The sequence below is a fragment of the Eleginops maclovinus genome, chromosome 15 (assembly GCF_036324505.1).
Source record: "Eleginops maclovinus isolate JMC-PN-2008 ecotype Puerto Natales chromosome 15, JC_Emac_rtc_rv5, whole genome shotgun sequence".
Lineage (NCBI taxonomy): Eukaryota > Metazoa > Chordata > Actinopteri > Perciformes > Eleginopidae > Eleginops > Eleginops maclovinus.
In genome coordinates, this window is record NC_086363.1 from 7,556,468 (window position 1) to 7,577,789 (window position 21,322).

Consider the following 21,322-nt stretch of genomic DNA (forward strand, 5'->3'; position numbering starts at 1 on the left):
GATCGACTTCCTGCTGCCTTCCCTGTTAGTGCCCGTGAGTCGCCTAAGAAAGCCCGTGAGTCGCCTAAGAAAGCGCCCTCGGTCAAAAACAGCCCCACAAAGATTCCCCTTATAATTAGTCCCCAAGCAGCCAGCAATCCCTCCAAGAGTCCGCCATCACATCAGCCTGAACCCCCACCTGTCACCTCCACGCAGTCATTCACAATCCCTGTTATCAACCTCCCTGACCTGCAAAGTGAATGCGCCGCTGCAGAAGAAAACTACAGCCCTGCTTTGACCTCACGCCCCCTTCCTGTCCTCCCTGAGCCCCTCCCAGGCACAGTGAAAAGCATCCGAAACAGACTGGCTCGCCTCAGCAGCGGCAGCTTCCGCCTGGAGGACGACGACCTGGTGGAGCTTCCTCCACGAAACACCCCTCAGAGGGATATTCCCCTCAAGGACCTTCATAGTTTGTTTCCAGGGGAGCTGGCAGGCCTGGACTCCCCGCTGGCCTCCTCCTCGCTCCTGCTGGGGGAGTCTGTGGACCTGGAGATGGAGAAATCCAAGAACCGAGTGTTCCTGATGGCACGGCAGTACAGCCAGAAGATCAAGAAAGCCAACCAGCTGCTGCGCATGAGGAGCATGGACCCTGGAGACGCCTGTGGTCGGAGCAGAGCTGAGAAGAAGCAGAAAGACCTGGCAGCCATCCTGGAAGAAAAGAAGCAAGGGGGCTCTGCCATAGGTAACACAAAATATTGAGCTCCCAGAGCAAGGTTTTTTTTTACTTAGAATTCACTGATCTGGCTAAACCTGACTGTTTTGCCTTTACAGAGTACCAATCTACCTAGAGTTGTTTTTTTGAAAACGTTTTAAATCTTAAAAACCCAACTTCATATACAGTAACTAATTGGGATCCTTCTTTTGCAAGGTCATTTGAAATATGTTTAAATAACAAAAACAAAACCAATAAACAGAAAACACAATGCCAAAATCTCACATTAAATGGACCAAAAATCCTGCACCCATCACCAACACAAATATACTGTAGTACACTACAGCTAGTCGGGAGACAGTAATATGTCATAGTTCATTTCAGCCTTTTGCACACTTTATATTTATATCATAAAAATAAAAACCTACTCACACCTTCTTTGCATCCTCTCTGCTTCCTCTTCAGGTGCAAAGATAGCAGAGTACTCCCAGCTTTACGACCAGGTAATGTTCAAAGACCCCCCGCATCACTCCCACCCAGGGCTGCCGTCTTCTCCCTCCATGCCTGAGACCTCCCTGGAGGAGGACTGGCTCCACTCCACTTACAGCAACGGAGAGCTGGCCAGCTTCGTCTCCTCGTCCGGCGACTTAAACGACGCTCGGGCGTCCTCTACCCCGCAGCGCAGACTCACCTCCGCCTGCTCCATCCCTTCCCTCAAGACCTCCCCTACGTCTCCAACCACCCCGCCCACCCAGAGATGGAGCTCCTGCATGTCGCCGCCGAGTGAAAAGGAGGAGCATGTGTACAGTTCCATTAAGAGAAATCCTTCCTTTAACGATCCTTCTTCACCCTCGTCAAAGTCATCCAGTCACTGTCAGTCGCTCGGCTCTCTGGGCAGCCCAGAGAAGACTGGACTGAAATGTAACGGACCCTCGGACAGACTCCGAGGCCCCAGCCTGGGTCGCACTGGTCGGCAGAGTAGTCTCCCAGAGCGCTCTACCCACGGACAGTCAGACCTGACTTTACACGACGGTCAACAGGTGGTCGTCCTGAACCGGGCTTCTGCACTGAGCATCCTCAGTGCCACTCAGAACTACATGGCTAACTTTAAGGACGAAGGGGAAGACGATGACGACTATGTAGAGATCCGCTCAGAGGACGAGTGCGAACAGGAGCAGGACAGGTTGGCACGGCAAAATGGCAGCTCTGCAGTCCTTCCCAACCAGAACCGGGGTCTCCTCCACTCCCAGAGTCTGCCGTGCTCTCCGCTGCACTCCTGCGACCCGCTGAGGGCTCTGGACCGTGAGCACCTGGAGAAGTACCTGTGGAGCGAGCCGCAGCAGAGCCAACCCAAAATTGTCCAATCTCTGAGGGAGAAGTTTCAGTGTCTGAGCTCTAGTAGCTTCGCCTGAGTCTTTATGACAAATAAAAGCCAAATATAAATAAACATACAGCGTATAGCAACAAAAGGGACACTGCTTCTTTGCCATCCAGATTTCAACACTATAGTCCACAGACTCTCTCAGCATAGATCAGAAGCAATTTCTGTGATTGCATCCATATTTGCAACTCTGTGACAGGGCTTCAATGTAAAATAAATAGTTAATATTAATAATCAAAAGCCTCAATGTGAGCTGCCTTAGCACTTCCAAGCAGTCTTCTTGTGTAGGCTTCAAACAGATCTGTTGTTGAAACGGGAGCGGTCAAAGCAAAAATGTTCTCAGTCATTGGTAAAAGGCATTCACTGTGGCTGGGTTATAATATTCAGAGGAATTTTAACTATTTTATTGCTTTATGTGTGAGCCTTGTAGATGTAATTGGAGACATGAATTGGTTCTGCGGGAGGACTTAATGCCATTAAACTGTTGTACAGTTAAACTAAAACTTCAGGATACCTGTTACAGATTGTAAGAAATATTCTGTGCCCAATGTCTAGTAGTAAAAGCATAAAATATCTAATGACTCACCAGATACCTGACTTTTCAAGCTCTTTTAATCTGCTGTAAACGATATTTTACAACATTTTCAGCACTAGTTAATCTCTATCTCCCGTATAGTAGTGTTTTAATTGTGCTTACACTATCAAACAGATCTGAACATGCAAATCTTCAAATTTGCATCTTCAGGCTTGCTACTCAGGCTAGATTGTCACTTTTAACAGCTTTTAGCAATAATCGTAACAAGAAAGGATGCCGCTGTAAAGAAAACACATTGACTAAGATCCAATAGGTTAAGTATAAGTAGACTTAGACCTTTGAGTCTATTTGAAGTTATTGTGTTTCGCTCTACCTGCCACCTTTGTCATCAATAGGGTAAAAACACGCTTTAAAAATCGAGAGAAGAATCTGATATTTTAGATAATTAAGAAACCATACGGCTTCATATTTATTTTGAATCTGTGAGTAAATCAGAGACATTTTTTCGTGTCGAAGTCTGGGGGCATCCATCATGTATACAGTGAAATGTGCATCTCAACAAGTGGATGTTTTTTATCAAACCAATTTAAACTTTATTTTTAAGAGGGACCACGAAGGAGAACATAAGGGAAGTGTTGAAAGTCTGCAGTACTGTATTATTTGGTGTATTTGTTTTCCCTCTCACATGGATTGAGTCTGTTTACTTTGTTTATGTTATGGAACACTCTGTCACACTACTGATACTGCATTCACCGTCACAGAAAGAACTTCACAGTCAGATAGTTGTCAGTCACTTTAATAAGGTTCATACAACACCATTGTTTCTCTTCCCTTAAAGCATACCCAGTATTTATCACACACTGTCTTAATACACATCACCAAAGTTGTCCTACTTGAGCATCCCTGGTTTTTGGTCTGTATCACGTTGACCTTAAGCAACAGACAAGTTGTAAATTACATTATTTATTAAAAGAGTTTTTATTCTGATTTAGGGGGCGCAAATAAAATTGGAGTCAAATACTGTGAATATTTACAGAAGTTCCTTTCACACACTGCTTAACACAAGTTCCAAATAAAAACAACACGTGAAAAATTAAAGAGCACAATAACATGGCCTACTGTTTATATCAGGAAATATGTATCAAAAGCAAGTTAGGAATATGAAGTACGTTTTTTTTCAGTGTACATTTTTGTCCTCTGTTTCACTGTTGGGGATTGTCTGTCTTCATTGAGTCTTTTTTGCACTTTCTGTCTTTTTTTACATTTTATTTGTAAACACTTTGTAAAGATGTACATTTTAGGAAAGTTATTCTTGTATACAATAGGTATGCTTTATAATGCTTTAATGTTTAAGTTAAGTGTACTGTATTTTTTTAACTGCCTAGTCGTCATTGCTCAACAATGTATTGGAGGTAATAAATCAAATTAAACTCATCTGTGTTTGTGTGGATGAATATGGTACAAAATAACAGCTTATTTTAAATCAGAGGTTATTTTTAAGGGTATAGGTATTTGTTGGTTATTCTTTCAAGAACACACAAGGAGAGCAGTCTAGAAATATGACAACAATTGAGAGGATAATAAACATTTTGTAAGATTAGCCTTGGTGGGGGATAAAGTAATTACCTTCCTATTTATTTAGTAGCATGTACATGCATTTAGTTGTATAATATAAAAGGTGAATATGGTTATATAAAAAAAGGTATCATGCAGAAAATAATGCATATACCAGCCTACATTGGGGTTTAAACATCATGCTTGGTAATCAATTGCTTATCCCATTTTGGTAGCTATGCCCATGTAAAGAAATTAGGGAATGATGTCCACATGCTGTAGGTAGAATTACTTTACAAAAGATACAATCAGATATGTTCTCAATTATGAGAAGTAGGCCTATACTCAACCAGTAATTGATTTTTTAGTTCAAAATCAATAACTAAAATCGAGAATTTAATTTAATTTACAATTTAAATAGCTACTACATATTGCAGACATTTGAAGGATAAAAAAAATTAATTTATCAAAGCAACACAGTGGTTGGCTTACATACAATTTAGTGGTGGCAGAGTTTCTACATTGTCAAAAACATATATTTGACATTTATGCACTCCAATTTCTTCTAACATATATTTATATTATAGTTTAGGAGCAAAGTTAGACAATACATAGTTTTGCCAATTTATCAGGTGATGAATATTAAACATTTGCAACACCTCCAAAACAAAACTAAGGGTATAACCTTGCAATACAAGAAGAAACAGAACAGAAACACATCTATATTTTGGAAAAAGGGGGAAAACCCTGAATAATTTTAGCTTCACAGCAGGTGCGACATGAATTTTGTAATTTAAGTGATAACCAGAATCACCAGCAGAGGTCGCCACCATCACTGATATTAAAACAGGAAGAACACCAGAGGCATGCTGGGAAATATAGTTTATAAGAAATAACGGGACAAAGTGTTCTTTTCTAATTTAATAAGGGAAGTGGTGTCAAGTGAAACTTAGTTAAAATTCCAAAGTTAATATCTTCAATATAATTAAAAAGGTTCGGTACTGCAATTTAAGTTTTTGGGGGACATTTTATTCTCGAACCTTCTGCTTAATGCCGGGTTACCCATAGTGCACTGCGTCTCTTCCTTTCTTCTCGGTTGTGTGGTAGTCCAAAATGTCTCTGTTAGATGGTCCGTTAAACGTGCTCGGCCAGAGGACAACTGGCGAGTCCGTTCGTACTCAAAATGGTGAGTAATGTTGCTCTTATAGTTGGTGTTTTAAATACGCTTTTTTTAATTTAAAGTGCGTCAAGAATGGTAGACGGGAGAACAGATTTGGATTACTGCGTGCACCACACGTGTGGCTATTGCTAATGCTAGCTAACTTTTGTCACTGTAAGCCTCAGCTTCCTCTTTAATATCATTCTGCATAGCAAAGGAAATTCAAGCAATGGATACACGCTATGCAACTTTTGCAAACAATATTATAATCTCGTAATCCCATTTCAGTACCTTCCACTCGCATCACCATGAATGGACGGCTATGCTAATGGGATAGAAAAACACTGTCATGGTCTGAAGGTGTGGCTAGCTTTCTGTGAGCCACACCAAATAATATGACAGGATATATCAACAGCCGAGGAATTATTATAGGTTAAGGTAGACATCATAATTGATGCAGCAATTGACTTTTATAATGCAAAGAAAATGTTATGTAGGGCTTTTAGCTGATAGCAGCTTTCTTTTTGTCTCTGCAGTCATGGCCGCATCATCTATCGCTAACATCGTCAAGAGCTCCCTGGGACCTGTTGGCCTCGACAAGATGTTGGTGGACGACATTGGGGTATGTGTCTCAATCATTAACATCTATTCCTTTTTTCAGGTTTTTTTCCTCAAAGGTCTGTGTTGCTCATCTGTCTTATTGTATTGTTTGACAGGACGTGACTATCACCAACGATGGAGCAACCATCCTGAAGCTGCTGGAAGTGGAGCACCCAGCTGCCAAGGTCCTGTGTGAGCTGGCTGACCTGCAGGACAAGGAGGTTGGAGATGGGACCACATCTGTGGTAAGTGGGGTCCTCGGCTGCTCCAATATGGTGGCCTATTTAGGAGTCTACTGGTAAAGCGAGCATGTGTGTGTTGGATCCCAGGATGGTCAATGTACAATGCGTTATGTTGGCTTTAAATGTTAGTGAATAAAAATGAGATGATGAAAATCCATGTGATTTTAACTCTTTGAAAAGCATTTGAATTGCATTTTATTTTCGTAGTGGGCTGTTAATAATTGTGGTGCTCCTTAAACAATAATAATGAACAAATTGGTTGTAGTGACTAGGTTTATGAATCTAACTACATGCCCTAAACCTAAATGTTCACACACAATTCGTTGTCCCTAGTTTGTTATAAAAAGTCCTGTTATAGTACCTACATCTGCCTTTCAATACGGATGTATGGCTATGCTAACGGGAGAGAGAAACACTCCGTCATAGTCTGAAGGGGTTGATCAGCCACATTTCTGGCACCTCTAATGAAACGATGGTACAACATAAAACGTGTACCTTCTCATGTACACTCTTATTGACGGTGTAATAAGGTTATTCTCCATTTGCAATTTATTTATCAATTCAATGTGACATTTCTTTCAGGTAATTCTTGCCGCAGAATTGCTCAAAAGTGCAGATGAGCTGGTGAAGCAGAGGATTCACCCCACGTCAGTCATCAGTGGATATCGTCTGGCTTGCAAGTAAGATGTTAACATGAAGGACTGATCTTTACTCTGTTCAGAAGATTTTCTAAACTGACGCTGAATATCGTTGGGTGCTTCAGATCTAATCAGAAGGTTTGTTCTTTGTGTCCTCTAGGGAAGCAGTTCGCTACATTAATGAGAATCTCACTATCGGAACAGATGAGCTGGGCAGAGAGTGCTTAATTAATGCAGCCAAGACCTCCATGTCCTCCAAAATCATTGGAACGTATCCTTTTTCCTACACAGTGCATAGCATGTTTTGTTCGGATCAAAGCCACATAATCGCTGGCCTTTATATGCTAGGAGTTTGCATGCAGTGGTTTTTGGTTATGCAAGTAGATCCCTTATCTGCCTTAACCTGGAGTCTTCAGTGATGCAGATTTCTTTGCTAACATGGTGGTGGATGCTGCTCTTGCTGTGAAGTTTGTGGACGGCAGGGGGGTGGCCAAATACCCCATCAACTCTGTGAATGTGCTGAAGGCTCACGGCCGCAGCCAGAAGGAGAGCTTCTTGGTTAACGGGTATGCAGTGAACTGCACAGTTGGATCACAAAGTAAGTTTTTTTCGTGATATTCCCACATTTCAAATATAAATGAACAGCATTGTGTTATGCCTCATTCATAACAACTCCAGCTGATAAAACTCCCATTTAAATTTGCTGCTATGCCTGACCTCATGGCGTAAGCAGTGATACGCGTGGGAGACATAAAACTGGCTTAGAAAGCAAAATCAGACGAAGTAGTTCATTAACCGCGTCACTGCTTTTTAGCCAGACAGTGTAATAACCACTAATGTATTTTAATTTGTTTGTCTTCATAATGTGGCGTAGCAAAGTATTCCCCCTGTTGAACAAGCCATTGTGTCTTCTCCAAAGGCATGGCGAAGCGTGTCGTCAACGCCAAGATTGCCTGCCTGGACTTCAGTCTGCAGAAGACCAAGATGAAGATGGGAGTCCAAGTCCTTATCAGCGACCCAGAGAAGCTGGACCAGATCAGACAAAGGTACACACTGTTTTTCTCCTCCTTGCATCGTCACACACACTGATCCTTAAAATGTTCCCATTTAAATTTGCTGTGATGCTGAATCAATAGTTTACACAGTGATACGCGTGGGAGAAAATATAATCGGCCCCGATATAAAAGCAGCAGTTTCTTTCTGAGCTGTTGTACTAGTATTGTGGGCCGGACAATCTTGGTATTACATTTAGTGTTCTGTATCTAAAAATAACTTGGGGAAACTAAACACATTTTTGATTTCCTTGCTACAGGGAATCTGATATCACCAAGGAGAGAATCCAGAAGATTCTGGCATCAGGCGCCAACGTTATCCTGACCACCGGTGGCATTGATGACATGTGTCTGAAGTACTTTGTGGATGTCGGAGCCATGGCAGTGAGGAGGGTGCTCAAGAAGGACCTCAAACGCATTGCCAAGGCAACAGGAGGTAGGGTGGAAGTTCACTGAAGACGGTGTCTTAGCATCAGTCCATAAATATAGAATGGGTAAACCAACCTAACTGCCCTGCCCCACCCTGTTTATAGAAGTCCTGTTATAGTACCAAATCTGCCTTTTAATACAGATGTATGGCTATGCTAACAGGAGAGAGAAACTCCATCACAGTCTGAAGAGGTTGAGCAGCCACATTTCTGCCACCTCTAATGAAACGATGGTACAAAATGAAATGCATAATATCTTTATAAAACGTTTCATTGAGGTTCTTTCTTTAAGGTACCTCTTGCTGCAGCTTGTCTAAACATCTGTGTACTTGTTTTAATTTCCACCCTTTATATTTAGTGGTTTGAAACTTATGAGTCGTGGTGACGCTGGTTGTGTTTGTCCACTTTCAGCCACCGTCTGCCCCTCATTGACCAATCTGGAGGGAGATGAGACGTTTGAGGCGACTATGCTCGGCCAGGCTGAGGAGGTTGTGCAAGAACGCATCTGTGACGACGAGCTCATCCTGGTCAAGAAGTAAGAACTGCAACTATATAAAACGTTTTCTATATTGCACTAAGTTTGTAATGTAAATCTGATTCTTGGTCATGTCCGTACCACTGTAGGATCAGAACATTTCAGTGCATTGAATTTTACATCCTCTATAGTTCTGACAAAGTTTTGATTAACTCGGACAATGAAAAAGACTGAGTATGATCGGTGGCAGAAATCCCTCATAGCTCTGCCTGCATTTACTGACGTGTAAGCTGCATCGGTTCTAATTTCTCCTCCCTTGTATCTCCTCAGTACCAAAGCACGCACATCAGCATCCATCATTTTGCGAGGGGCCAACGACTTCATGTGTGACGAGATGGAGCGCTCACTGCATGACGCTCTCTGTGTGGTCAAGAGGGTGCTGGAGTCAAAGTCTGTAGTGCCAGGAGGTGGCGCTGTGGAGGCAGCTCTGTCCATCTACCTGGAAAATTATGCCACAAGCATGGTGAGCAAAATCCTCTGAAAAGCATTTCTCTTAGCAGGCAGCTGCAGGGAATCTGGAGTTGTGTTTGTTTTTAATCAGGTTTCCCCATTACTGAGATTTTACTCTGTTTTATTTCCAGGGTTCCCGGGAGCAGCTGGCTATTGCTGAGTTTGCTCGTTCTCTCCTCGTCATCCCGAAGACGCTGGCTGTAAACGCAGCTCAGGACTCCACGGATCTGGTGGCAAAGCTTCGGGCCTTCCACAATGAGGCTCAGGTTAATCCTGAACGCAAGAACCTCAAGTGGTGAGTCTATCCTGACTGCACCGGTCACAACAGTCATAGGTTTCCGTTTAGTGAGGTGGCCCGATAGATTTAGTTGTTCACTCAGGAATTATCAGAGGCATTTTTAAAGTCTTTGTTTTTTACTACTTCGTAGAAGATTCCCTGTTTGACCACTTCTTCTGTCTTGTAGGATTGGTCTTGACCTGCTTAACGGCAAGCCCAGGGACAACAAACAGGCCGGCGTGTACGAGCCCACTATGGTGAAGACAAAGAGCCTGAAGTTTGCCACGGAGGCTGCGATCACCATCCTCCGTATCGACGACCTCATCAAACTGTTCCCAGAGCAGAAGGAGGGCGGGCAGTCGTACCAGGATGCAGTGAACTCTGGATCTCTGGGTTAAAGGCTGTGATTGTTCCTGATAGGTTCATCATCTGTATTTATACGTAAGGAGCTTTTCATGGCTGTTGCTCTAGTGTAGGCCGTGCACTTTTTGCCTGTTTACTGTTCTCCCACTCCCTCGCCTCTAGAGGAACTGTAAGTGATATTTTTTTTTGGACACTTAATAAAGCTTCAATGTACATGACTTGATTTGTTATTCAGATTTGCTGGATGTGGTTATTGTGCAAGCTTTCATAAATGAGTTTCAAAGATGTTTTTGACTCGATGGTGGACAATTCTTTATTGATATGTAAAACAGCTGCAGGAAACATTACACTTGCGTCATGCTATGTACAGGAAGCACAAGGTTAGAGAAGGCTAGTGTACGTAACCTAATGGCACTTGCATTTCAAGGCTCGTGCTACATTTGATTATAGAGTAAGTGGAATGTTGATCAGAATCTCAAATCGTAAAAAAACTACAGAAAAGATAGCATGTCTTCCAAAGCCTGTCCGTACGGAGCACAAAAAGCATTAAAGCCTTGGATTTGCAGTTTGTTTCACTTCATTAGTACAGGTAACTGAAATCAGGTCTTGGAGGAGAAAACATCCAATACTTCTTGTTAACAGCTCCTAACTGCAGTATGGTGCATATATAGCTCATCTAAGGTCATTATACACTAGATTTACAATATCTAGACATTTTAAATCCTACTAACATTAAGTCTCATGTTACACAGCTATAACCTGAGGAAGGGTTGGATGTTCACAGTGAGAATAGCAAGCTACTATCGGATAGGATTCAACCACCTTAACTCTTAACATCTATCTCCCCGCAGCGTAAACAACATGATCCCTTTATAATTTAAGAGTGCAATTTGTGAAGAAGCATTAAGTTCCCTTATCAAACCCTCTCCACGCACATGGCGATGCCCATCCCTCCTCCGATGCAGAGAGACGCCACGCCCTTACTACCTCCAGTCCTCTGAAGGGCGTGCAACAAAGTGACCAGCACTCTGCAGCCAGACATGCCGATGGGATGGCCAAGAGAGATGGCTCCACCACTCACATTCACCTGAGGGGGACATGAAGCACAGGTTACCATGCTGTTCCATTCTAGAGTGGAATTAAGAGTGGGAACGGTATAAAAAAAGGAAAAATGCCACAAAAAAAAGCACCTAAAGCTGACGGTAATTATTTCACAACAGTAGGCATCGTACTGCACTAATATCACAGAATCATATTGAAAGTGAGTTAATGGACAGACAAAAATCTCAATGACTTAAGATTTGCTGCAAGAGTTACCTTGTCTGTATTCAGGCCCAGCTCTTTCACCACAGCAATAGACTGGGCAGAAAAGGCTTCATTGATCTCAAACAAGTCGACCTTGTCCAGCTGCCAGCCTGCTTTCTCAACCTACCAGAGGACAAGAACGATAGAATAATCATTTAATTAAACTAAAGAAGATTTATTTTTTCAGACATGGTTACATTTCGGTGCTTCTGATTACTCACTGCTTTCCTGATGGATGGTATTGGTCCAGTTCCCATGATAGATGGATCAAGGCCAGCTTGAGCCCACGATACAATTCTGGCCATCGGTTTAAGGCCACGTCTCGCAGCCTCTGATTGGCTCATTAGAACGGTTGCTGCTGCTCCATCATTAATACCTACAGTAGTAAAAAACATGCATTTAGATTACAAAGCTGGTAGTTGGTAAGTGATCAGTGTCATTGTCTCAAACATTAATGGGGCAGCAACCTGAGGAGTTCCCAGCGGTGACGGTGCCGATGCCCTTAATGAAGCAGGGTCTGAGTTTAGCCATGCTCTCCGTGCTGCTGCCGTGGCGAGGAAACTCATCCACCTTCACCTCGACCGGGCCTGAAGATGAGAGACAAATGTTACAGCGCATGTAAAAGAAAGAAGAGACGAGTTTCTGATGATAAATCACCTCACCTTTCCTGGATGGCACCGTGACCGGGACAATCTCTTGATCGAAATGTCCTGCTTTCTGCGCAGCCTCTGTCTTGTTCTGGGACTGGACTGCAAACTGGTCCTGCTCCTCTCGACTGATTTCCCACTGCGTCGCCACATTCTCAGCTGATAAAATGTATTTAGATTTATCACAACAGAAAATACTTACAAAAGGTGTGTGACAATCTATATCTTCAGCCATGCACACCTGTGATGCCCATGTGGTAGCCGTGGAAGGCGTCTGTCAGGCCGTCAGCCACCATGGAGTCCTGCAGGGAGGCATCGCCCATCTTCACACCTTCTCTCATTCTCAGCGTGTGAGGAGACTGGTGGAATCAGAAAACAACGGTTATAAAATCTTGAAAAAATGTCCATACAAGAGCCATTTAGATTTTCACACCGTATAGTTCAAGACGTATAGTTCCAAATATTAAATGTTGTATACACACAGGCAAAGCAGATAAAAAAGGCTCAAATTTGCTTAATAAAGCAATATTAAAAAATGTAAGCAGGCTTTTAAAGAAGAGACCTACACACTATAATATTTTCCATATGGTCCAATAAAAATGTCATATTCCTCTCTGATGCTTCTTGCGTCATACCCTACCTGGCTCATACTCTCCATCCCCCCTGCCACCACCACAGTGGACTCTCCAGTCATGATGGACTGAGCTGCCAGACACACAGCCTTCAGCCCAGAGCCACACACCATCTGACAGCTCCAGGCCGGGACAGGGTACGGGATACCTGCCGCTACACTGGCCTGACGTGCCGGGTTCTGCCCCTGACCTTAAGGACAGAAACAGAAAGGGATAAAACAAAATGGAGGTTGACATCAATGTGACTCCTGCTAGAAACTACTATTAACAATGTACCACTGATTTAATAAAGGTCTTCATAAGGACAGACAGGGGAAATCACAATGTAGGTGAACACCAATGAGTTGCCCAATAATTGTGACCACACACACACACATTATGAGATACCGAAAAGGCAACCTCTGGCACTCTTTTATCTCAGTGATTTCCTGAGCTTTCACCTGCTGTTAGTACGTGTCCCATGATAACCTCAGAGACCTCCTCTGGCTTCACCTCGGCCCGCTTCAGAACGTCCTTGATCACCACTGAACACAGGTCAGGCAGCTTTACGGTGGACAGAGCACCGTTCAAGGACCCTGTTTAAAAAGAGGAGGGAACAATATTGTACAATGAGCACATCATCAGAGAGATACTTTCTCATATTCCATCAGATTCTCCAATTGGAATGTGGTCTGTGAACATTGTGGATGCCATTTAAAGGCAGCTAAAGACCAACATGTTTCGACTTAACTGTGCTTAGTTTTACTCTTTTAGTATTTGTTGTAACAACTTCGGAACTCTGAACAACAAATGTGCCTGTTTGTTATACAGTGCATTAAATAATAACATAAACACGACAGTGTCTTTATGGGATATCGTACTCTCAATTTGTAGTGAGTACACACAGTGGCCTTGCTGTCAAATGAAATGTTTCACATCTTGGAAAGGAAAACACGCCCAACTTGACCTGACACGGTGGACATGTTGCAGAGATAACCAATGAGAGAGCGCTCGTGCTCTGTGGAACTATGACCAGCAACCAATCAGAAGCCACGGAACACTCCGGACACATGAGCCAACCAATCACAGCTTTGCAAAGACTCGGCGTGTTTTATTGAATGGCATCAACCACTTTACCTAATTAAACAGTAATATGTACAGTTTTGAGAACCACTAACTATGAAGCGACACGTAAATGTAGAAAAACATAATAGATACATTCAAAATTAATTCCCCGGACATTGTTTGACCGAGGCAGAATGTAGGTACAGCAAAGTAGCACATTTAGCAAAGTGTTTTAAATGAACGTGTATGGCAGTAAAGGGGATATTAAACCTCACCAATGGGTGTCCTTGCAGCAGACACGATGACAACAGACTCGGTGTTCATTTTGATAGACGGTTGCTTGGCTGGAGTTGTTGTTCCTGTGGGTCCACTCTGCACGGCTATGTTGACACTGCCTGCCTGACAGAGCTGCATCGAGTAGGAAGTCGAACTGTAGGAGAAACGCAACACAACGCCACCACGTGTTTGGGAGGAGTGGTTTGTTTTTATTAGCATGTCACTTCCCATTGAACTTAAAAGATAATCAGCCCCACATTCAATCAATCATCAATCCTCCTACTATATTGTATTTTCTACTTATCTGCATCCTGTTCGTTCAACCTCTTCAGCCTCATTGTGCTTTATTGGTAGGATTTATAACATTTCATTTTATTTCCATCACCCAAATCCTTATAATCAGAGATTCATTAAAAACAAATGTAGGCTAAACCTGAAAGGCGAAACACATTGATCATATTCATGTTCTTGAGCTCATTATGGTAACAGTTTTATTTTATTCAACCTACTCAAAAAGCTGCCTTATACTTTAGGGTGTATTAAATAATACGTTTTTTTAAATATGTATGCTTCCAAAAAGTTACACAAGTGATGGGTTTTCATATCATTGCCTAGATGGGGAGTAATAATGGGGTTTCACTCTATAGTATTAAAAATCTTTATTGGTATTTGGTCAGTACATGAAAAGGACTGAAGTCAGAATAATATGAACATCGCATATAAACTACTCACAATTCAACAGAGTCTTTTGAACAGAATTTTTGTCAATGAAAAATTTAAACTGCATTTAAAAACAAAAAACACAGGCCAACATCTAAAAAATGACCTTGAATATTGCGAAGCTACAGTAATTCAGTGATTTTACTGACTTTTGACGATGAGTTACAAGACCAGATGCCTGATTTCAGTGTCAAGAGCTCAAACAAGAACAGCATAGACATGCTCAAATAAAACAGCAGAATGAAACATCCACTCAATTCAAATCTAACATTAACCCATACCTGTTAAATCCCTGTTTAGCAACACAAATGTGACAGAGGCATCACGAGAGGCAAGGAGAGCAGGGTGAAAACAAAATGTCTTAGACAGCAGCGCCGTGTTACAGACTATGCATTTGTTGCCTTGTTTGTATATTGTATAAAAAAAGAAAAAAAAAAGACAGTACAAATTTCAAAGTACATGTCAAAGTACATTACAAAACTGCACTGTCGACCGTGCTGGAGTCCAGGCCGTTCTGAGCGTGCCGTGACCCCGCAGTCCTGGTGCCCTTGGTCACCACGGCAGCCTTGTCCTCATGGGGGTCGGTGGTGGAGTCTGTGTCATTCGAGTGCTGAGTCAATGACGTCTCGCTGCCTGTCGGAGAGTCCACGCTTTCGTACCCTGCGCTGAGCTGGCTCCCGAAACCCGAGGGTCCTCCGACCCTCCCCGCAGCAGTCTGACTTCCTGACGCCTCCTCAGAGTGGTTGGACAGTTTGGTCTCGGTCTCGCCGGGGCTGGAAACCATGGGGGACATGGGAAAGTCTTCCTCAGTGCTGCTGACCTCCCGGTACAGGCTGGGCGTGGCCGTCTCGCTCCTCTGGGATGAGTTGCCGTTGCTTGGTCCGTTGGCGACCCTCCCGTAGTCTTTGCCCGCTGGTTCAGATGTTGCGCTGGCCTGCTCGGGCTGGGTGGACGGTTCAACTGACATGGAGGACACAGAAGGTGAAGTCCTGCTGGGGCCCGCTCCGGCAGACGGCCCCTGATTTTGAGACAGCTGCTGACGGGAGTCCTTCAACTGCTGCTGCAGCACGAGGATGGTACTCTGCATTCCCTCCACTTCCTCGTCTAGCTGGATGATAAAGTCATTCAACTCTGAGAGGGTAAAAAAATAGGAACCGACAAAGAACAAAGTCAAAAATCATGGACAGAAAATATGCACATACGATAAAGTAAAAGTGGTCATGCTGTGAGATGTGGACGCTGCTCGGTTTCTCACCGTCCTGGCTGCTCTTGAGCTCCTCGCTGTACTTCTTCTGCAGCGCCAGCTCAGCCTCCAGCTGGGCGATCCGTCCCTGGGACATCTGTCTACCCAGCTCCTGGTTTTCCTGAATCAGCATTCTACACTTGGCCATCAGTTTCTTCCCCGTTTGGCTGTAAGGGAAACAAGTCTCACATCACGCAGTGAACCAGGAGACAAACACAACAGGCAAAGAGGTGCTGCTGATCCGTTCAAACAAGCTGAGGTTTAAAACGCTGCAACCTAGTCATCCCTAATTTACTCTAGCCACAGAAGGATTTTCATTGTAACAAAATGCATAATAAAATGATTGATCTAAAAATCTGTGCTCATCTAAAGTATTTGTTTTTCCTTGTAACAGCCCCAAAGTAAAAACTCACATTCTAATTAAAAATAGAAGTTCTGAGTAGGAATTTAAAATATGCAAACATCCTCCTCACTGTGGCTGAAACCAAAAAGCAGCTTACTGGTCCCACATTTCTATAGAACCAATTAGTCCATTCTTACACTTTAACCTAATTCACCATGCTGCATATTTAAGAAGAGAGCACTTCAAAAACCACAGTTGCAATTCTGTCGCCACCAAATTCTCAAAGTCAACAACTCGCTAGAACTCAAGAGTGTGAGAAAAAGGAGAATGGAAAAATGTAACAGTAACATTTGAATGACACGCTACAAGAAACCCTGCATTTAAAATATCAACCCTTAACTATGAGCAGCATGAAAAGGAAAGATGCACCGCAGAAGCAGGCAGTGGTTTTGCATAGTCACCAATTTAAACATACAGTAAAAGCAGTTTGCGGTTGTGCTTTACAACAGTCCTAATCAAGAAGCCAAATTTGCAATAAATTACACGTTTACAAGGCAGTTAAAACCATAACTAATCTCTCATCTATAATGTATTTTATGCCTTTGGAAGGCATCTGGCCAGAGGAAAAGGAAATGTTAATATAACATTAATGGCATCTGTAGCCTATCACAGCAGGCATTAGGGTGGTAACAGCTCAGAAAGCTAATTAAATACATGTTTGTTTGTCTTTACTTGCGATGCAATCTAACTGCATTCCTTCTGAAATGGTAGTAATAACCTTAAGGAATGGCAAGAAATGTGGTTTAAGCTTTTAAAGGCTGTTTATGCACCACCAGCTCAAATCTCACATTAGTGTGAGAGACCAGAGTATAAATTACTTTTTAAAACACCACAACAGATGTGTGCCTTTCATTCTGAATCAGTGGCCTGATGTGAGAAATAACGGTCTAATGAGCTTTTAGAGTAACTGGCTGAGGGAGAGATTGTAAGGTCAATCACAAAATACACAGAAATACAATAAATACATTCTTATCAACTCATAACATGAATTGTTAAAGACATTTGCATTCACAAGTTGAAAACAGGATTCAGTGCACCCACAGCAGTGTGTTTCAGTATGAACCTGAAGAATTAAGCTCGGCTCAATGCATCATAAAAGTGCAAATAGTAACACAAGTTTAAACAATCAAAAGCCAATCATGCGTCACACACTGCAGTAAGTGTTTGTTTCAGAGAAACAAGAGAAAGATCAAATGAAATGGCAGTTAAAATAAACAAGTCACAAAATAAAACATGTAAATACACTCTACCGTGAGTGGGCCCATGTTCAAAGACACAGGCGACCGGACCCTCAGCGCTCTGTGGGCCCAGGATCTGGCTCCGCTCAGTCTTAACATCATTGCTAGCGGCTCTTCCCCCCACAGTCTTACTCTCAATCCTAGAAACTTTCCTCATGTTACTGCAATGTATCTAGACTGTCCAACAAGTCTTTACGTTTCTCAGGCAGACTACTGGGTGTGTGTGTGTGGTGTATTCCACAGTTAAATGTCTTTATAAACCAAGTAGGGGAATTGTCTGTAAAATGTTCAATTGCTGTTTTAGGCTAGGGATGCTCCCTGCCTGACTCACCTCCACCATAACCCCCCTATTTAATATTTGAACTGTCTGCTTTGAGCTGAGGGGCCGGGGAGGGAATATCCTTGTCGGGGAGTGAGTGACCACCTCTTCAGGAACAGTCCGGACTCCTTCAGGCCCTTGGACGGTGAGGGGATACGAGGGGAGAGAGCTGAAACACAAGTGTCACCTGACCATACTGTCATTTCGCTTTAGGTTATGTGATATGTAGCTGGCACAGAGCGAGAGTACAAAAACAGTTTTGTTTTGCAGTGACTGGCTTTCTGTAAAGTCTGAGTCTCGTGGTGAGTACAGCATTTGTCAGCCTTCCCCCCCACCTTTGATCCTGCATGCCTGCAGTGAGAGTGGGGGTGGGGGGCATGAGGAAGTCTTGACTGTTTTTTGGGAGGGTGGGGGTTATTTTGATTGTCTTTACCTATCAGGTGTAAATTTCCAGGCACTCAGTTCATTTTGGGCCTGCTCCAGTTTGTCTTTAGTCTGTTCTAGTTCAGCCTTCATTTTGAGGAAAAACAAGTTGATGGCCGGGTCCACCATGGATGACCGCAGTTGGGCCGCACTCGGCTGCTGGACTTGCTTGAGGTACTGGATCTGGGTCTGCAGGATAAAACAAACAGGTGTTACTGACCAATAAAGGGTAGTGGGCATCACTGTTACGCAGGATTTTAGCCTGACCAACATTCAGTCAATAAAGCTACATCAGCAAGTCCCCCCAAAATCAAATGCACCCAAATATGTTCTGGTTCTGAAATCACTCGAGCCTCAGGAGCAGAATTTGGTTTTATAAGATTATTAAAGATGGGGACTCAAGGTATTTCTGCAAGTTAATAGTAGGATCAATCAGTTTGAATAGCATCTAGAGTTAGACAAAGGCTAGATAAAGGCAAAATGAATTAAAAAAAGGTTGGATTAAAAGTTATCATATCGTTACATCAACACCATTTGAAGTCAATATCAAAAGCTATTGTTAGATACGAGTTGCTGTCCTAGTGACATACAGCAAATCATTTCCATTGCAGGCAGACAAACCAAGTTCAAAACAAACAAAATATCACCTTCCCAACTCAAAGCTATCACCACATCAAACTTTCATCAACATTATTTGCAAGGGTGTAGCTAATATGCCCCAAGGCTTGAAATAATCTATACTGGCAACAGTTAAAAAAGGCAGGCAACATCAATGACTCTCGAAAAAACATTGTAACCTTAAGCAGTGTGTGTGTGTGTTCACCTCAGCTGCCCTGGAAGAATGGCATGTGCTGCCATAAAGCCACCCAGTGATCCACTGAGCTGTCAGTAAGATAAGAGAAAAGGGAACCCTCGTCCACACAATTTATCTTTAGCCTACACAGCGTCAGAATGATTGAACACTATTTAAAGTGTAGTGCTGAAATTGTGTTCAGTAATTGATAAGCTGAGAACATGATAGGTTCACTTTTTCCAAGTAAAAATAAATGTGCTGAACTTTGTTGTTGATTGTTCCTTGATCTTTGCAAGCGCTTATGACTACATAGTGTTCTTTATGCCACTGATAAACTTAACAAGCAAGTAAAGGACCAAGTAAGTTGTAATGAGCATTAGTCAATAGCATACATTTTTCTAACACTACTTTATTGTTGAAGATGGAATAGTCAATAACAATGAACAGTTAGCTGCAGCTTAAGAGAACATCTACTTTAAGTTAAGTACATTTAGCTCATGTATTATGCTTGTGGGACTACAGATAACAGAGCATCTCAAAGTAAAAAGAGCATAAAGACTTCAATTAAGGAGTTTATCAAGGGTTCTACTTTTGAGACAAAAAAGCAAGCTGCCCATAGTCATATCAAAAGAACATATATACGTACTGTGCACTCTTGCATTTCCTGCTCCTTCGTCGCAAGCCGCATCACCAAGATGTTCTCCCTCCGTGCAGACTCCTGCTGCTGCTGCTTCAGCTTCTCCTCGGACTCCTTCAGTCCTGGCACATCATTGGCTAAGACGGTGAAGAGAGGAAGAAAAGAAAAGGCATCAGGAGAAGCATCCCTTCACAAGCAACCAGATATATTGGTTATTGCTGTCAGAGCACACATGTTTTGGATGCAGCAGATTACTTACAACATAGCTCTGTGTATTTAGCCTCCAGGACCTGGACATATGCTTCGTGCTGTTTCCACCTAGGAGGAGCAGAACATGTGTAAACATCAGCAGCTCAAAGTAAAATGATCAAGTTTCCCCACAGCACAACTAATCTGCTATTGTAGAGCTGTAATCTACCTGGTACACAACTCCTCTCTGGTCAGGGTCTTCATGTCAGACTCGTTGAGGCGAACCTGTAGAGAGGAAAAACAAGAACTGGTTAAATGAAGAAGCTTATCAATTATTAAAGCTCATATTTAGACATGGAGGAGGTCGTGACACATAGTCAATTATCTAGAAAACACGCTCACCTTCTTCGGTAGAGGCTCCTCGTTGGTCATTTTGAATTCTAGAAGTAAATATAAAAGAAGCATCATCATTAAATAGAGCTCGTGTCGTGTGTTGATGGCTGCATCATCTTTAGCGGCAACGCGGAGCCCGTGCACGCAGTAAAAATATGACATGAATGACAAGTTGGCCATTTGCTACAAGTGTTATCGTTTCCGACGAAAAACTGAAGATTTAGATGTGTTTAGGGCACGCTAACCACATGTTTGACCATATAAAAGTTAAAATTACCAGTCAGTAATAGCTTTCGAGCCTTATGTTAGCTGGTGTGGCAGGGCAGCGATGAGAAGGAATAGAAATAAGCTAACAAGGTTAACTACTGAGTGCTAATAACATTTAGCATCCGCTAGCGAATTAAACATTGGTTATGAAACTACAGTGTGAAGCTACAATAATTAATGTATGTTCAGCCTGGCTGCATGCAATTCTTGGCTCTGCTTTCGGCTCCTTGTTATCACAAAATGGCGGTGAAGGAAATGACTCCCTCCCTTGCGCTCCTTTTCCTGAAACTAGCGGGCTCTTGGTTGCAGATTTCGGGCCTTCAGCCATCGAAACACTCACCAGACGAGTTTATATCGATGTTTCTGGAACCTCGCGGTTTCACCGATTCTTAACGAGACGGAAGATTGCAACTACGTTAAAATTGGCTGTGGATTTATGTGTAGCTGACTCGCTTCGGCATAATCACCATCATCTTCGTCACTGACGGCCGGACAGAATGGCTCTGCTGCTGCTGCAGAGTGCGGCCAGAGAGGGAGGAGAGAAACAGACCTCTCACTCCGCCGAGATTTCATGAATCTAAAACGTGGCTGCGATGCACAGATATTAGGGTTGTTCTCCTTGGCCATTCATAATTGAAGCTCAATTTAAATGTAATAATAAACAGTTCATTCTTGGTTATTTTTAAGATTTGGAAATGTGGTTTTTTTTAGTGCAGTTATTTTGTTACAAGTTTGTTTTAAAGAAAGTATTTGTTGTAAAGGAAGCTTAGTTCAATTTGTAGTCCCTGCCATGCTCAGCAACTTCCTACCCCACTAGATCGGATCAAATATTGTACTTTTTAAAACTAGTACGGAAATTGGAGATTGTCCTTTTTTCTCAGTTATATG

At 42.7% G+C, this 21,322-nt stretch overlaps 4 protein-coding genes and 2 non-coding genes across 8 annotated transcripts in view; 4 read left to right on the forward strand and 2 right to left on the reverse strand.

Annotated features, from left to right (window-relative positions):
- LOC134877181 (pleckstrin homology domain-containing family G member 1) overlaps window positions 1-4,041 on the forward strand; it is a 57,769-nt gene extending 53,728 nt beyond the window's left edge. The window contains 2 exon segments of the mRNA XM_063902598.1: window positions 1-721; window positions 1,157-4,041. Of these exon segments, the coding sequence (XP_063758668.1) occupies window positions 1-721; window positions 1,157-2,103 (1,668 nt within the window). The 3' untranslated portion in view covers window positions 2,104-4,041.
- A 1,162-nt stretch (window positions 4,042-5,203) lies between these two features.
- Window positions 5,204-10,192, forward strand: tcp1 (t-complex 1). The gene is made up of 12 exons (XM_063902705.1): window positions 5,204-5,347; window positions 5,857-5,942; window positions 6,037-6,165; window positions 6,745-6,842; window positions 6,961-7,071; window positions 7,217-7,398; window positions 7,720-7,846; window positions 8,113-8,288; window positions 8,692-8,815; window positions 9,086-9,278; window positions 9,397-9,560; window positions 9,730-10,192. Exons 1-12 carry the CDS (start codon window positions 5,275-5,277, stop codon window positions 9,938-9,940), a joined length of 1,674 nt encoding a protein of 557 aa, XP_063758775.1. The 5' UTR covers window positions 5,204-5,274; the 3' UTR covers window positions 9,941-10,192.
- On the forward strand, window positions 5,596-5,733 carry LOC134877395 (small nucleolar RNA SNORA29). The gene has a single exon (XR_010167570.1). It is a non-coding gene; the product is annotated as a small nucleolar RNA SNORA29 (small nucleolar RNA).
- Window positions 8,387-8,525, forward strand: LOC134877396 (small nucleolar RNA SNORA29). The gene has a single exon (XR_010167571.1). It is a non-coding gene; the product is annotated as a small nucleolar RNA SNORA29 (small nucleolar RNA).
- An 8-nt stretch (window positions 10,193-10,200) lies between the features above and the next one.
- acat2 (acetyl-CoA acetyltransferase 2) lies at window positions 10,201-14,037 on the reverse strand. The gene is made up of 9 exons (XM_063902710.1): window positions 13,809-14,037; window positions 12,930-13,064; window positions 12,498-12,679; window positions 12,099-12,216; window positions 11,873-12,016; window positions 11,678-11,797; window positions 11,432-11,586; window positions 11,223-11,333; window positions 10,201-10,992 (listed from the first exon to the last, which is right to left on the reverse strand). The coding sequence occupies exons 1-9, from the start codon at window positions 14,026-14,028 to the stop codon at window positions 10,822-10,824; spliced, it is 1,356 nt and encodes a 451-aa protein (XP_063758780.1). The 5' UTR covers window positions 14,029-14,037; the 3' UTR covers window positions 10,201-10,821.
- A 416-nt stretch (window positions 14,038-14,453) lies between these two features.
- On the reverse strand, window positions 14,454-21,076 carry wtap (WT1 associated protein). Of its 3 annotated transcripts, none has more exons than XM_063902707.1 (8): window positions 20,902-21,076; window positions 20,177-20,214; window positions 20,004-20,059; window positions 19,845-19,903; window positions 19,595-19,722; window positions 18,166-18,344; window positions 15,785-15,939; window positions 14,454-15,660 (listed from the first exon to the last, which is right to left on the reverse strand). In XM_063902707.1, exons 1-8 carry the CDS (start codon window positions 21,059-21,061, stop codon window positions 15,002-15,004), a joined length of 1,434 nt encoding a protein of 477 aa, XP_063758777.1. In that variant the 5' UTR covers window positions 21,062-21,076; the 3' UTR covers window positions 14,454-15,001. The 3 variants fall into 3 exon arrangements, with proteins under 3 accessions (XP_063758777.1, XP_063758778.1, XP_063758779.1); XM_063902708.1 differs by having other exon boundaries at window positions 20,775-20,982; XM_063902709.1 differs by lacking the exon at window positions 20,902-21,076 and adding an exon at window positions 20,445-20,723.
- Window positions 21,077-21,322: the final 246 nt, after the last annotated feature.